At 47.3% G+C, this 15,802-nt stretch overlaps 1 protein-coding gene across 1 annotated transcript in view; it reads right to left on the bottom strand.

Annotated features, from left to right (window-relative positions):
- The window catches only part of LOC141182825 (uncharacterized), a 29,265-nt gene that overhangs the window by 12,731 nt on the left and 732 nt on the right, over positions 1 to 15,802 (bottom strand). Inside the window, exons 2-6 of the mRNA XM_073660947.1 lie at positions 2,972 to 3,121; positions 2,663 to 2,842; positions 2,457 to 2,580; positions 2,276 to 2,373; positions 1,160 to 1,250 (exon numbers count right to left, since the gene is read on the bottom strand). Of these exons, the coding sequence (XP_073517048.1) occupies positions 1,160 to 1,250; positions 2,276 to 2,373; positions 2,457 to 2,580; positions 2,663 to 2,842; positions 2,972 to 3,049 (571 nt within the window). The 5' untranslated portion in view covers positions 3,050 to 3,121. The remainder of the gene's footprint in view (positions 1 to 1,159; positions 1,251 to 2,275; positions 2,374 to 2,456; positions 2,581 to 2,662; positions 2,843 to 2,971; positions 3,122 to 15,802) is intronic.

The following is a 15,802-nucleotide window of genomic DNA, read 5'->3' as shown; positions in this document are numbered from 1 at the left end:
AAATGTCTTAATTTTAGATCTCGGGCATCTGGGAGAGTCAATGGAGACCTTTTTTTTAAAGGCTACCAAGGAGTTACAGACTGAAGTAAGTGAGGCCGGACGATCCCACCACAATCAAACTATCATACAGAATGAACCTGGAAAAAAATAACTTATTTTTTTATTCTATGTTACATCCTCAACAACAATGTATGTATGAGAGGAGAACTACAAACTAAACTGGAGTTGCACTCATTTGTGGTGGACCATTGGCGCTACTATGAGTCCTGACCAGAAGAGTAGAGAAAGTATTAGCGCCCCAATTTCAGGAGAGATTGTGCAGTAATGTGAATTCCTTAGGATTGAAAATATAATGTAATTTATGACGTGGAGTGAATCCATGAAACCAGGACTCGAGCCAACACATCTCCTGCAGGCGGGAATAAATGTATATTACAGCCATCAGCCACGCACAGCTTAGAGATATATCATGCACAGGTGTAATGTTTTCTGTATAGTTTATCACAATCCTGTTTGAAGTTAGTCCGTTTTAGAAGAAATTGAAAACTCAATATAAAGGGAGACTCTACTGTTATTGTACAGAAATTCACACTTGGCCTCACTGCACATTTAATGTTGTAGATCATAAAAGTGACGTTTGGCCAGAAAGACTGGACCTGGTCTTGTAGGAACCATATGAGGACATTCAGCAGGACAGAAGGGAGAGAAGGTAGATTCATCCAATAAGATATCAGGGATCTAGGAAGCCAACACCATCATTACCCTCTGTTTCTCTTACAGGCCCATCATAATATTTTTCTTCAAGTGATTTTCTAACTTGTCAGCCCATTCTTCATACGCTGTCATTTGGCTTTGTAGTTAATAATAATAATCTTTTTATTTATTTATTTTTTGTAGTTTACAGATCTGCGCAGGTCACGGTCAGCGTCTCCTAATCCCAGGGGGTAGGTGGATTGTCGAGGTTGTAAGTTCTATAGAAAAGGGCTTTCAATGTCCAAAATGATTTGAACAGTTTAGGGTGGAGGAGAATGTTGTGGCCTAGAGGCAAAATGATGATCACACGATTGTGATACGGCCGGACTACACCACCGATAAAGCAGCCACAGCCGGTGACTGAGAAGAATCTGTGACTTCTCTGCATTTAGTGGTTACTACTCACCTGGGTAGTCATATGTAGGAATCTCCTCTTTACAGCGCTCATCACCCCTCACATATGTCTCTGTAGTATTAATATGGGTCAGATCTTCACCCTGAAACAAATATTGGAAAAGTCACAGACAGATGGAGAAGTCCCATCTATGATTAGCTCTAATCCTGCCATCTCCACCGTTCTCATTACAATAGTCTATAATATAACCGGGGATGCGTATCTCTGTCTTAAGCCTCGATAGACTGCGCATGCGCGACGCGCAGTCTGGCTCCAGACAGAATCAGGCATCCAGCCGTTACAGGTAAGAGGAGTATATGGCTCCGGAGATCGCGATATGCGTAGGCACTGAACACATACCACAATCTCCGGCGCCATACTTACCTGATCGGGAGGAGCGTTGCTGCAGCGCCTCTCTTCTTCGGAGATGGGGCTGGAGTGAGGCGTCGGATTGGCGCATGAGCGTAGTGCTATCCGGCGCCATTTTACTGAAGACACATTTACAGTGTGCGTTCAGCAAAATGGCGCCAGACAACGCAGTGCTCCGGTGACACACTCCTCCCCCGGCCTCCGGCAGAACAGGGCGCAGAAGAGCTGGAGCACAGAGAAGAAAGGTGAGTATAACTGTTTATTTTTTTGTATGTGTGTACAGTGTGAAAGGAATGAGGGGGCCACACATATCAGGATTGGGGGGTGAGGGGGCCACACATATCAGGATTGGGGGGTGAGGGGACCTTGCATACCAGGATGAGGGGTACCACACATACCAGGATTGCAGGGTGAGGGGACCATGCATACCAGGATTGGGGGGTGAGGGGTACCACGCATACCAGGATGTGGGGGTGAGGGGTGCCATGCATACAAGGATTTGTGGGTGAGGGGTGCCATGCATACCAGGATAGGATGGTGGGGACAGGATGGGGGCAGCACAAATACCAAGAGGGGGGCAGCACATACCAGCATGGGAGACCATATACCAATAAAAATGCTCACCACCTGGGCGTAGAATGGGTTCAATAGCTAGTATAAAACATATAATACTGGTGGATAAAACAAGACTGAGCACAAGACCTTCACAGCAGTCTACACATCATAGGGGAGATCTCATGACACCTTCTCTCCATCTACCTGATGATCCTGAGGAACATTGGGGTCTTCTTGTTTACAGTCCTGTGGAAGAAGAGGACGGGGACATCTCTCTGGTGTTGTTCTCTTACTGGATAAATCTGTAGGAAACACATACAGGGACTGAATTCATTCTTTACATACAGATAATTATAGGCCATGTGTATTTAGTCCTGTCTATTACCTGGTGATGTGAGGGGCTGGGGAACCTCCATCATGACGTCCTTGTACAGATCTTTGTGTCCTTCTAAATACTCCCACTCCTCCATGGAAAAATAGACAGCGACATCCTGACATCTTAAAGGAACCTGACACATACAATGATAATGTCATCCCCCGATCCCTTCATATTGTTACTGTATAATGTCCCAGCATTCCCAGCAGTGTCACCTCTCCAGTCAGCAGCTCAATCATCTTGTAGGCGAGTTCTAGGATCTTCTGGTCATTGATGTCCTCATGTATCAGGGGGTGAGATGGAGGTCCTGTGATTGGGCTCAGGGGTCTTTTCCATCCCTCAGACACAGGGTCCTGACAGCGCTCACTAGAGGTCTTCTTCACTACTGTGTAATCCTGGTTATGGAGAGACACATTAATAAATCTCCCTCCAGACATTTCCAGAGTCCTCACCTCTCCAGTTCTGTCCATCTGTTATTCCCATAGATAAGAATGATGTAATGGGACGTCATCAGAATCTCTCACCTCTCCAGTAAGCCGGAAGAGGATCTCTAGGGTGAGGTGTAATATCCGCTCCGCCATCTTGTCTCTGTCCATATCCATCCTTGATGGGTAAATCAGGAAAATTCTCTTATATAAAAGATCTTCACTGAGGGGATTCGATATTGTAGGGACCTGAATGAGAAGATGATGAGCCTATATAACATCATAAAAATCCTGTGTAAGAATACAATTACTGGAGATAATAAGGGGAAATGTGGTGGGCCACTGAGGAGGTCCCAGATGTTGCAGAAGGGCCAGCTGGGGTATGTAGTCTCAAAGGCAGCAGATAATGATGTCACAGTAGTTGAAGTGGACCCCTAAACACTTCCCTAGTGTCCACAACAATTGTCGGAAGGTGGCACTTGTGGATGGTATAGGACCTCCCGGGCGGGGGGCACTCCTGTAGTTGTGGTGTCTGGGTGCAAGTTTGGAGTGTCCGTGATGTTTGTGCAAACTCAAGCAGCCAGACACGGAGGTGAACTTGTAAACATAACAATTTTACTGAAGGAGGTAACGGGGTACAGTCTCTCTTGAAGGCAAAGTTTACAGTATTTTGTGCATAGGAAAGTAATGGTTCTCTCCTCATGAGACAAGCGAGGTTATGGTCTCTCAGGGCGGCTGGAGCAGAGTCCTCTTCACTTGCTAGTAGAGGAAATGCTATGCACAGTCTAAGAAATATTACACTGATGGAGGGACCTTCACAGATTGGCTCTCCGTGGAAACACACTAAAGTCTGGGTGTGCTCAGTTTTTAGCCCACCGTTCCCTTTCGCAGGGGGTAGGTTTAAACAAAAAGTCGGTGGTGTGGCAGCCACGTGGATCTGGTCCGGCTAGAAGCAAACAGGATAACCAACGTGCAGGAGAGCACATGAACAGCGTTATCTCTCCTGACTGGAAGACGCTTGTCTTTTTGGGAAGGAGATTATGTGGAGAAAAATGTCCCCCCAGCGTGGACTGGCATGGAAACTCTTCTGTGAGAAATAGTGTCTGTCTCCTATATCTTCATTAGGCAGCTTGAACCCCCCACTACTGATTTGTACCAGTGCTCAGTCAGTGTGCGAGCCCTGAGCTGGGAGACTCCTCACAGCCGTTTCTATGGCAGCTTATTGTGAGGAGAATAATCACTTACCTTTCATATACACACATTGGCCAGTAGATGGCAGGAAAGTCCAATTTACAATGCAATGTATTATATCCCCTAACTCACAGTGCCCACAGTGGAACAAGTCTACTATCACACTACAACTGGCTCATTTAGCAGCAGTAGAACGGGTACCGCGATGCCACAGAAACATATGAGGAGATATATTATTTTACAGTACCGTATTTTTCGGACTATAAGATGCACCTAGGTTTTAGAGGAAGAAAATATAAAAAAAAAATTTAAGCAAAAAATGTGTTGACATTGCTGACACTGGTATAGGGGTAATGTCCTCCAATTCTAACAATATCCCCCATCTTGGTTTATATGTCCCCCTTCCTTTTATACGTGGCCCCCATCCCCATCCTGGCATGCCTGGCATCCCTCCATCCTGGTATGCATGGCACCCCTCCATCCTGGCATGCATGGCACCCCTCATCCCTATCCTGGCGGCATGCATGGCGCCCCCCATCCCTATCCTGGCATGCATGGCACCCCCCCATCCCTATCTTGGCATGTATGGCACCCCCCATCCCTATCCTGGTATGCATGGCACCCCTCATCCCTGTCCTGGCATGCATGTCACCCCTCATCCCTGTCCTGGCATGCATGGCACCCCTCATCCCTGTCCTGGCATGCATGGCACCCCCCATCCCTGTCCTGGCATGCATGGCACCCCCCATCCCTGTCCTGGCATGCATAGCACCCCACATCCCTGTCCTGGCATGCATGGCACTCCCCATCCCTGTCCTGGCATGCATGGCACCACCCTCATCCCTGTCCTGGCATGCATGGCACCACCCTCATCCCTGTCCTGGTATGCATGGCACCCCCCTCATCCCTGTCCTGGTATGCATGGCACCCCCCTCATCCCTGTCCTGGTATGCATGGCACCCCCCTCATCCCTGTCCTGGTATGCATGGCACCCCCCTCATCCATGTCCTGGTATGCATGGCACCCCCCTCATCCATGTCCTGGTATGCATGGCACCCCCCCTCATCCATGTCCTGGTATGCATGGCACCCCCCTCATCCCTGTCCTGGTATGCATGGCACCCCCCTCATCCCTGTCCTGGTATGCATGGCACCCCCCTCATCCCTGTCCTGGTATGCATGGCACCCCCCTCATCCCTGTCCTGGTATGCATGGCACCCCCCATCCCTATCCTGGCATGCATGGCACCCCCCTCATCCCTGTCCTGGTATGCATGGCACCCCCCTCATCCCTGTCCTGATATGCATGGCACCCCTCATCCCTGTCCTGATATGCATGGCACCCCTCATCCCTGTCCTGATATGCATGGCACCCCTCATCCCTGTCCTGATATGCATGGCACCCCTCATCCCTGTCCTGATATGCATGGCACCCCTCATCCCTGTCCTGATATGCATGGCACCCCTTATCCCTGTCCTGATATGCATGGCACCCCTCATCCCTGTCCTGATATGCATGGCACCCCTCATCCCTGTCCTGATATGCATGGCACCCCTCATCCCTGTCCTGATATGCATGGCACCCCTCATCCCTGTCCTGATATGCATGGCACCCCTCATCCCTGTCCTGATATGCATGGCACCCCTCATCCCTGTCCTGATATGCATGGCACCCCTCATCCCTGTCCTGATATGCATGGCACCCCTCATCCCTGTCCTGGTATGCATGGCACCCCTCATCCCTGTCCTGATATGCATGGCACCCCTCATCCCTGTCCTGATATGCATGGCACCCCTCATCCCTGTCCTGATATGCATGGCACCCCTCATCCCTGTCCTGATATGCATGGCACCCCTCATCCCTGTTCTGAAATGCATGGCACCCCTCATCCCTGTCCTGATATGCATGGCACCCCTCATCCTTATCCTGGAATGTATAGCCCCTCATCCTTATCCTGGTATGTATGGCCCCCTCATCCTTATATGTATGGCCCCCTCATCCTTATCCTGGTATGTATGGCCCCCTCATCCTTATCCTGGTATGTATGGTCCCCCTCATCCCCATCATGCTGCACATAAAAAAATAAAAATAAACACTCCTACTCACCTTTCTTCTCTCCTCCAGCACTGCGTCCTGTCTGCCCCACTGATCTTGCCATGTGAGCCACGCCTGGCATCACTACCATGCGCGGCTCACAAGGAGAGATCAGCTCCCGGAGGTCACAGTGACTTCATGCTCCTTAATAGCCGGCACACAGCTGCAGAACAGCTCCTGCTGGGAGATCGCGTGTGCAAGCTATTAAAGGGCATGAATATTCACCCCCTCTCCACGACCATGAGCATAGAGAGAGGTTAAATATTCATTCACGCTCCCATGGGCGTGGGGAGCACTGAATATTAATTTTCTTTAGCAGCGGGGACAGTGTAGGCTGCAGCAGGCGGCTGCTCCCTCCTGTGCCCCACTCCCCCACCGCTACCGCTCCCCCCACACATCATATATATACCCCCTCATCCCCCAACATTCGGACTATAAGACGCATCTCCTATTTTCCTCCAAACCTCATCATCAACTACAAAAAAAGTCTGACTGCTGTGCTTGCCAACAAGGGTTTTGCCACCAAGTACTAAGTGTTGTTTGCAAGAGGAATCAAATACTTATTTGTCACTACAAAATGAAAATAAATTTATCTAATTTATACAATGTATTTTTTTTTTTTTTTTGGATATTTTATCTCTCAATGTTAAAATTAACCTACCCTTAAAATTACAGACTGTTCATGTCTTTGTCAGTGGGCAAACTTACAAAAACAGCAAGGGATCAAATAATTATTTCCTTCACTGTATGCACGTTTTTCTCAATATCTGAAATTAAATCAGAATAAACCTTTCCCATTTTAGGTCAATTAGGATTACCATAATTTTTAATATTTGTCAAGTGCCAGAATAATGAGAGAGAGAGAATGTTTTAAGGCAGAGAATGTTTTAAGGCATATTTATTACTTACTGCAAAGTCAAAAGTTTACATATACTAAGATTACTATGCCTTTAAACAATTTTGGACTGCCCATATGATCATACTGTTAAAGGTCCGGGTGGTAGAACCTCTGTGCTGAGATATGAGGAGGGACCAGTGGGGCGTAACTGGACCCTGGCTACACGGCGGCTTAATCGACTCCGTGAACCAAGAAGGGACGGAGAAGGTGGAACAGGTGCCACACTGGGACCGACCTCCAGTGAGAGCAGGCAACTCCCACGGGACTGATGGCCAAAGCCAAGAGGCATGACAGATGAGCATGGCTGATAGACAATGCAGGTAAACGGGCAGGCAGACTGACAGGCGGACAAGGCTGATAGACAGGCAGGCAGCACTGGGACCTGAGGGCTGGAAAGAGTGCTTAGAATACAAACCACAACTTTGCACAGGCACCTCCATTTTTGAGGAGGTGCTTTAAATAGGGGCAGTCCTCCGGCCATTGGCCAGGCACTTTTTAGGACGGCGCGCGCGGCCCCTTTAAGAGTACAGTGCCCTGGGAAGACGCTGCGGTGAGACCAGAGGAAATAGCGGGGAAAGCCGAACCATAGCCGCGGTGATGAGTGGATCGACGTTTCTGCCGCGCAGGAGGCAGAGACGCCGACACTACACATATCACGTGTTTGGAAGCTTCCGGTTTTTTGGCAACATCTTAGTTATTTAGAGACACACGTATGGATGTATTTTAATACACACCTGACACACACTGCTTCTTTGTGTAGCATCATGGGAAAGTCTAAAGAAATCAGCCAAGATACCAGGAAGAGAATTGTGGACTTGCACAAGTCCAGCTCATCCTTGGGTACAATTTCAAGATACCTGAAGGTGCCTCATTCATCTGTACAAACAATTATACGCAAATACAAACAAGATGGGAATGTCCAGCTATCATACCGCTCAGGAAGTAGGCGGGTTCTGTGTCCCAGAGATGAACGTGCTTTTGGTCCAACATGTGCATATCAACCCAAGGACAAAAGCAAGAGACCTTGTGAAGATGATGGCGGAAGCTGGAAAGACTGTGTCAATATCCACAGTGAAACGAGTGCTGTATCAACATGGGCTGAAAGGCCACTCTGCCAAGAAGAAGCCATTACTCCAAAAGAAACCTAAAAAAGCCAGATTAATGTTGGCAAATGCACATAGGAACAAATACCTTAATTTTTGGAGGCATGTCCTGTGGTTTGATTAAACTAAAATTTTGGGCATAATTACCATTGTTACATTTGGAGGAAAAAGGGAGAAGCTTGGAAGCCTAAGAACACCATCCCAACTGTGAAACACGGGGGTGACAGCATCATGTTGTGGAGTTGTCTTGCTGCAGGAGGGACTGATGCACTTCACAAAATAGATGGCATAATGAGAAAAGAATAATATTTGGCAATACTGAAGCAACATCTCAAGACATTAGCCATGAAGTTAAAGCATGGGCAAAAAGGGTCTTCCAAATGGACAATGACCCAAAGCATACTGCCAAAATGGTAACAAAGTGGATTAAGGATAACAAAGTCAATGTTTTGGAGTGGCCACCACAAAGCCCTGATCTCAGTCCTATTGAAAATTTACGGGCAAAGCTGAAAAGGCTGCGAACGAGGCGACCTACAAACCTGGATCAGTTACACCAGTTTTGTCAGGAGGAATGGGCCCAAATTCCAACCAAACTATTGTGAGAAGCTTGTGGAAGGATATCCCAAATGCTTGACCCAAATCATTCAGTTTAACCCCTTTACCCCCCCAGGGTGGTTTGCACGTTAATGACCAGGACAATTTTTACAATTCTGACCACTGTCACTTTATGAGGTAAGAACTCTGGAATGCTTTAATGGATTCCCCTGATTCCGAGAATGTTTTTTCGTGACATATTGTACTTCATGACAGTGGTAAAATTTCTTCGATATCACTTGCGTTTATTTGTGAAAAAAATGGAAATTTGGGGAAAGTTTTGAAAGTTTCACAATTTTCAAACTTTGAACTTTCATGCACTTACATCAGAGAGATATGTCACACAAAATAGTTAATAAATAACATTTACCATATGTCTACTTTACATCAGCACAATTTTGGAAACAATTTTTTTTTTTTTTTTTTTTTTTTAGGGAGCTATAAGGGTTAAAAGTTGACCAGCAATTTCTCATTTTTACAACAAAGTTTACAAACCATTTTTTGGGGGTCCCCGTCACATTTGAAGTCACTTTGAGGGGTCTTTATGACAGAAAATATCCAAAAGTGACACCATTCTAACAACTGCACCCCTCAAGGTGCTCAAAACCACATTCAAGAAGTTTATTAACCCTTCACATGCTTCACAGCAATTAATTGAACGTGAAAGGAAAAAATGAACATTTAACTTTTTTTCACTAAAATTAACTTTTTTTCACTAAAATTTTACTTTAACCCCCAATTTTTTTTATTTTTACAAGCGTACCAGGAGAAATTGGAAACCAAAAGTTATTGTGCAATTTCTCCTGAGTATGCTGATACCCCATATGTGGGGGAAAGCCATTGTTTGGGCGCACGGCAGGGCTTGGAAGGGAAGGAGCGCCAATTGATGTTTTCAATGCAAAATTCGCTGGAATTGACAGCGGACCCCATGTGCCTAAACAGTGGAAACCCCCACAAGTGACCCCATTTTGGAAACTAGACCCCTTAAGGAACTTATTTAGAAGTGTGGTGAGCACTTTGGACCCCTAAGCGCTATGCAAAAGTTTATGACGTAGAGTTATGAAAAAAAAATCATTTTTTTTTCCACAAAAACGATCTTTTATCCTAAATTTTTTTATTTTCCCAAGGGTACCAGGAGAAAGTGGACCTCAAAATCTGTTGTCCAATTCCTCCTGAGTACGCTGATACCCCATGTGTTGGAGAAAACTACTGTTTTGGTGCACATCAGGGCTAGGAAGCGAAGGAGTGACGCTTTGGAATGCAAACTTTGATGGAATAGTCTGCGGGCATCATGTCACGTTCTCAGAGCCCCTAATGTGCCTAAACAGTGGAAATGGCCAACAAGTGCCCCCTTTTTGGAACGGATACCCGATTTGTGAATCTTATAATGTAGTGTCATACGTCAGTTGTGTAGTGTTCGTCAGGTTGTCATACGTCAGAAATTAATTTAGTAGTCCATGGAAGTATGGTACTTTTTGAAGCATTCTTTCATGCACAGGCCAGGTTTGTCGGGGCAGGTGTCACATTGATGAATGGTGTCCTTGCGTATTCACCTTTTATAAACACACTCGGCACTTCTTTTGTGACCTTTTTTTCCGCTGTGAGGCATCTGCCCTGGGAAATGCTGGTCTGGTACAATTCGAGGACCTTCAATTCCGGAAGTACTGCGGCCCGCTCAGTCACCACTGCAAAATATCAGGGCCTTGATAACTACCTCCTGGAACTGAAGGTACAACGTAGAAGTCTGGCCTGCACATTGTGATAGAAGGAAAGCGTTGTGCATTGCCATCTGTACAATGTGCACGGCCAACTTCTTGTACCACACCTTGGCCTTTCTCAAAGCACTGTACAGCTGGAGGACTTGATCAGAGAGATCAACTCCCCCCGTGTACTTGTTGTACCCCACTACACAGTCTGGTTTGATGACCTGTGTAGTGGAACCTTGTACAGTGCTGAGGGTGCTGCCATCACCATGTATGGTGGTCAAGAAAAGGACATCCCTCTTGTCCTTGTACTTGACCACCAGAAAGTGGTCGCTACATTGGGCTCTGCTCTCACCCATTCTGAGCAGCTGCCCAATTAGCGTCTTTGGGAGGCCTCTTTATTTTTGCGGACAGTATCGCAGGCTGCGGTACGTAGCGCAGAGAGGGACTAGAAAAGAGGGGCACCAGTATAAAAGTTAAAGTATAAGTGATAACCTTTATCCAGCAGTGTGTGCAACAAGTCCCACACAATTTTCCCACTCACTCCCAAAACAGGGGGGCATTCAGGGGATTTAATCCGGGAGTCCTTCCAGTCATAAACTCTAAATTTGTGAGTGTACCCTGAGGTACTCTCACAAAGTTTATACAGCTTGATTCCGTACCTGGCCTTATTATTGGGCAGGTACTGACGGAATCCAAGCCGCTCCATAAAAGCCATTAAGGACTCATCCACGCAGATGTCCCTTTGGAGCACGTACACTTTAGCAAACTTGTTGTTGAAGTGGTCGATGATCGGCCGAACTTTGAAAAGATGATCAAAGTTCGGGTCATCGCGTGCAGGACACCTTGCATTATCGTTGTAATGCAAGAACTTGTGGATGGCCTGAAAACATTTCCGGGTCATGACCATTTGTAACACTGGAGTGTTATACAAAACGTCAACACTCCAATATTGTCAAAGTTCTGGCTTCTTCAGGATCCCATATGAAGGACCAGGCCCCAAAACTTCATTATTTCTACTGCGTGTATAGGAGACCAGTTAGAAAATGATGAAGAGGGGTTTTGTTCCAAAAATTGATGAGCGTATAAATTAGTTTGGCCCACCATGAGGTTTACAAGATCCTCAGAGAAAAAGACTTTGAAAAAGTCTAGTTCTGTGAGGCCGGTGGTGTCAAACCTGATTCCTGATTCCGCCACAAAATCAGGAATCAGTGGCTCATAATTTTGGGGGGCAAGGTCCACATGGGGTCAGTAGTAGGGGGAGGGCGCTGGTTCATCTCTTCTCCTGGGGCGTCTGAGTGGCGGTTCAGCAGCACCTGAAGGACTCCCACTTTCCCGGCTCCATGTTTTAAAATTGTAAAGAATAAAGGATCTTCATATTCAATCGCTTGCTGGAGTGCCACCTTCTATCTGCTAACAGGATATCAAAGGAAAAATCTTTCTTTGCGCAGAGCACCTGCTGATTAGCGATCCCTGGCTATTTGTGACTGACGCTCACTGGACTGCAAAAAGGTATGCGATTGGAATAAGATCTGTGGTCACTGATCAGCGCTCGGCCGCTGCACGAAGCGCAAAGAAAAAGGAAAACGGACAACAGTCGAGCGATGAAGTGATGATCAGCACTTGGAGGCAGAAAGGGGTATGGGAAGGGGGAGAGGGGGATTGGGGTGGATGAGGAGGGATCAAAAAATCCTACTTACAGTTGTTGTCTTTCAGATGTCGTCTATCAGATGTCTTCTGTAAGATGTCTTCTGGAGCAGGAGCATCGATTGTGGTGTCACAGGCTTCTGTGGCCCAGCACGGAGCACAATCGGACAGCGTGACCGCCCTCTAGGAAAAAAAATGGTTAGTTGAAAAAAAAAGGTAAAGTAGCGAGCACGAGTGCTGATCGGTGATTTGCGTCACCGATAAACTCTCGGTGGCTGCTGGATGTACGCACGGAGGTGGTGCAAAGTGAGGGGGGAGGAGAAAGAATTGACAGGGATGAAATAAAGTCGTGAAATGCAGCGAGCTTGGACGTTGATCAGTGAAGTAGTCACTGGTCAGCGCTCGGCCGCTGCAGGACGCACAAAAAAACAAACAAACTGGGGGCAGGGTGGGTAAAAAGGAGGGGTTTGGGGTGGATGAGGGGAGAACAGAGATGGACTTACCAAAGTCTTCTCTGTTCTTCTTTCAGCAGCAGGTCCAGGAGTAAGATCTGCAGCAGCAAGACACGGAGCAGGAGACCCAGGACGCAGCAGCAGGACGCCAGCGCAGCAGCGACTGGAGCAGGTGAGAAGGTCTTGTGGTGTCACAGGTGCTTCTGTGGCAACACAATGCCCAGCACAGAGGTGATCATACGTGACCGCTCCGTAGAAATCCTCACCAAGTGTGAGGAACTGCAGGGCGGTCAAAGGGGGAATGATAGGGTAGTGACAGCCAGGTCACAGGCCAGTCACCTCCCGATCAGGAACGCTGATTGGTGCGATCGATGATGGCATCGATCGCACCAGAGATGGCTGGGGCCTGGGCAGCATCACAGGGGGTCACAGGGAGGTGACAAGTCGGTCACCGCCCTGTGACCGCCTTGTCACCTGTGTTCAGGTACTCTGATTGGAGCGATCGATGTCATCATCGATCGCTCCAATGAGAGCTGTCTGGGGCCTCTGCTGACATCACAAGGGGTTATGGGGCGGTGACAGGTAGGTCTCAAGCCGGTCACCGCCCCGTGACCGCCCAGTCACCGCGCGGTGGCGCTATGATCGGTGCGATCGATGTGATTGGCGATCACACCAATCAAAGCGGGTTGGGGAGAGGGCTGGGGTTTCTTAGCAACAGCCTAGGATCGATGCTCTTATGAGCACCGATCCCAGGCTGCACATCACTGTTTCCGGCAATCTGATTGCCAGAAACAGTGAGAAATGCTGTGATTGGCTGTTCAGAATTGTAAACTAAACGGTCCCTAATTGACCGACACTTTCTGAAAGTTATTGTGGTAGTAGATCACACGGCACTCCCAGGTCCGAGTTGACTACAAGTACACCCTAGTGTTTTCTGAGGATATTAAAGATATGGTCACTCTGATTGTCCAAAGTTCCTATTTCTCGTGTTATCCCATCTTTTTCTTGGTTAGGTATGAAGGAGTGTCTGTACCCTTGTTCCATGAATCTGGTGTTCATGTCTATTGGCCGTATATTAAAATCTGTGATATTAGAGCAGCTTCTTCTCAACCATAAAAATTGGCCCTTGGATATTGTTTGTTTTTTTTTGTTGTTTTTTTTTAGGGGGATGGGGTGGCGGCTATCCCACTTCAATAGTTTACTAGTGCTTGTAAGTATTTTGTAGATAAGTGTCGCTAGGGTCCCATCCCGCTATATCTTATTTAGAACATCCAGGAAAGGCAACTGGTAATAATTAACCTCTGATGTAAATCTAAGGCCGACTCTATTGATGTTGAGTTCCCTGACAAATTCAAGAAACTTTTCACTCGTCCCTGAGTAGATAATAAGAATGTCGTCAATATATCTATACTATGTCCCAGTATATGGATGCCACCACTTATGATCATTATGAATATTGTGATTTCCTCCCACTAGTCCAGGAATAGGTTAGCATACGAGGGGGCACAGGGGCTCCCCATCACAGTACCGCTGAGCTCGGGGGAAGTACTTCCTGTCAAAAAGGAAGAAGTTATGAGTAAGTGAATTTTAGAAGATCCTCTATGAAGTCATTATGTCTGCTACACTTTATTGATCTCAATTTCAAGAAACGTCTTACACCTCTGATGCCATCCTCATGCTGTATATTACTGTACAAAGCCTCAATATCTAGTAAAGCCTGCTCCCCTACATGCATGTATACATGCTCGAGGGTATACATGTAGGGGAGCAGGGAAAGGGAAGACCATTTTCCAGAAAGTTTATTCCAACCTCAGGCAGTACTGTGGGAACATTATACTGTGTGGGGGGCATCATACATACTGCATAAGGGGCATAATGGGGGCATTACACTGTGTGGGGGCATCATACATACTGCATAAGGGGCATAATGGGGGCATTACACTGTGTGGCAGCATCATACATACTGCATAAGGGGCATTACACTGTGTGGCAGCATCATACATACTGCATAAGGGGCATAATGGGGGCATTACACTGTGTGGGGGCATCATACATACTGCATAAGGGGCATAATGGGGACATTACACTGTGTGGGGGCATCATACACCCTGCATAAAGGGCATAATGGGGACATTACACTGTGTGGGGGCATCATACACCCTGCATAAGGAGCATAATGGGGGCATTACACTGTGTGGGGGCATCATACACCCTGCATAAGGAGCATAATGGGGGCATTACACTGTGTGGGGGCATCATACATACTGCATAAGGGGCATAATGGGGACATTACACTGTGTGGGGGCATCATACATCCGGCATAAGGGGCATTACACTGTGTGGGGGTATCATTTATCCGGCATAAGGGGCATAATGGGGGCATTACACTGTGTGGGGGCATCATACATCCAGCATAAGGGGCATAATGGGGGCATTACACTGTTTGGGGGCATCATACACACTGCATAAGGGGCATAATGGGGGCATTACACTGTGTGGGAGCATCATACATCCTGCATAAGGGGCATAATGGGGGCATTACACTGTGTGGGGGCATCATACACCCTGCATAAGGAGCATAATGGGGGCATTACACTGTGTGGGGGCATCATACATCCTGCATAAGGGGCATTACACTGTGTGGGGGCATCATACACCCTGCATAAAGAGCATAATGGGGGCATTACACTGTGTGGGGGTATCATACATCCTGCATAAGGGGCATAATGGGGGCATTACACTGTGTGGGGGCATCATACATCCTGCATAAGGGGCATTACACTGTGTGGGGGCATCATACACCCTGCATAAAGAGCATAATGGGGGCATTACACTGTGTGGGGGCATCATACATACTGCATAAGGGGCATAATGGAGGGCATTACACTGTGGGGGGCATCATGCATCCTGCATAAGGGGCATAATGGGGGCATTACACTGTGTGGGGGCATCATACATACTGCATAAGGGGCATAATGGGGGGCATTACACTGTGTGGGGGCATCATACATACTGCATAAGGGGCATAATGGGGGCATTACACTGTGGGGGCATCATGCATCCTGCATAAGGGGCATAATGGGGGCATTACACTGTGTGGGGGCATCATACATACTGCATAAGGGGCATAATGGGGGCATCATACATACTGCATAAGGGGCATAATGGGGGCATTACACTGTGGGGGGCATCATGCATCCTGCATAAGGGGCATAATGGGGGCATTACACTGTGTGGGGGCATCATACA

This window comes from Phyllobates terribilis, unplaced genomic scaffold (assembly GCF_046119375.1).
Source record: "Phyllobates terribilis strain yellow unplaced genomic scaffold, ASM4611937v1 Scaffold_36__1_contigs__length_13169755, whole genome shotgun sequence".
NCBI classification, from domain to species: Eukaryota; Metazoa; Chordata; class Amphibia; order Anura; family Dendrobatidae; genus Phyllobates; species Phyllobates terribilis.
This window is presented reverse-complemented; position numbering and strand designations above follow the sequence as displayed.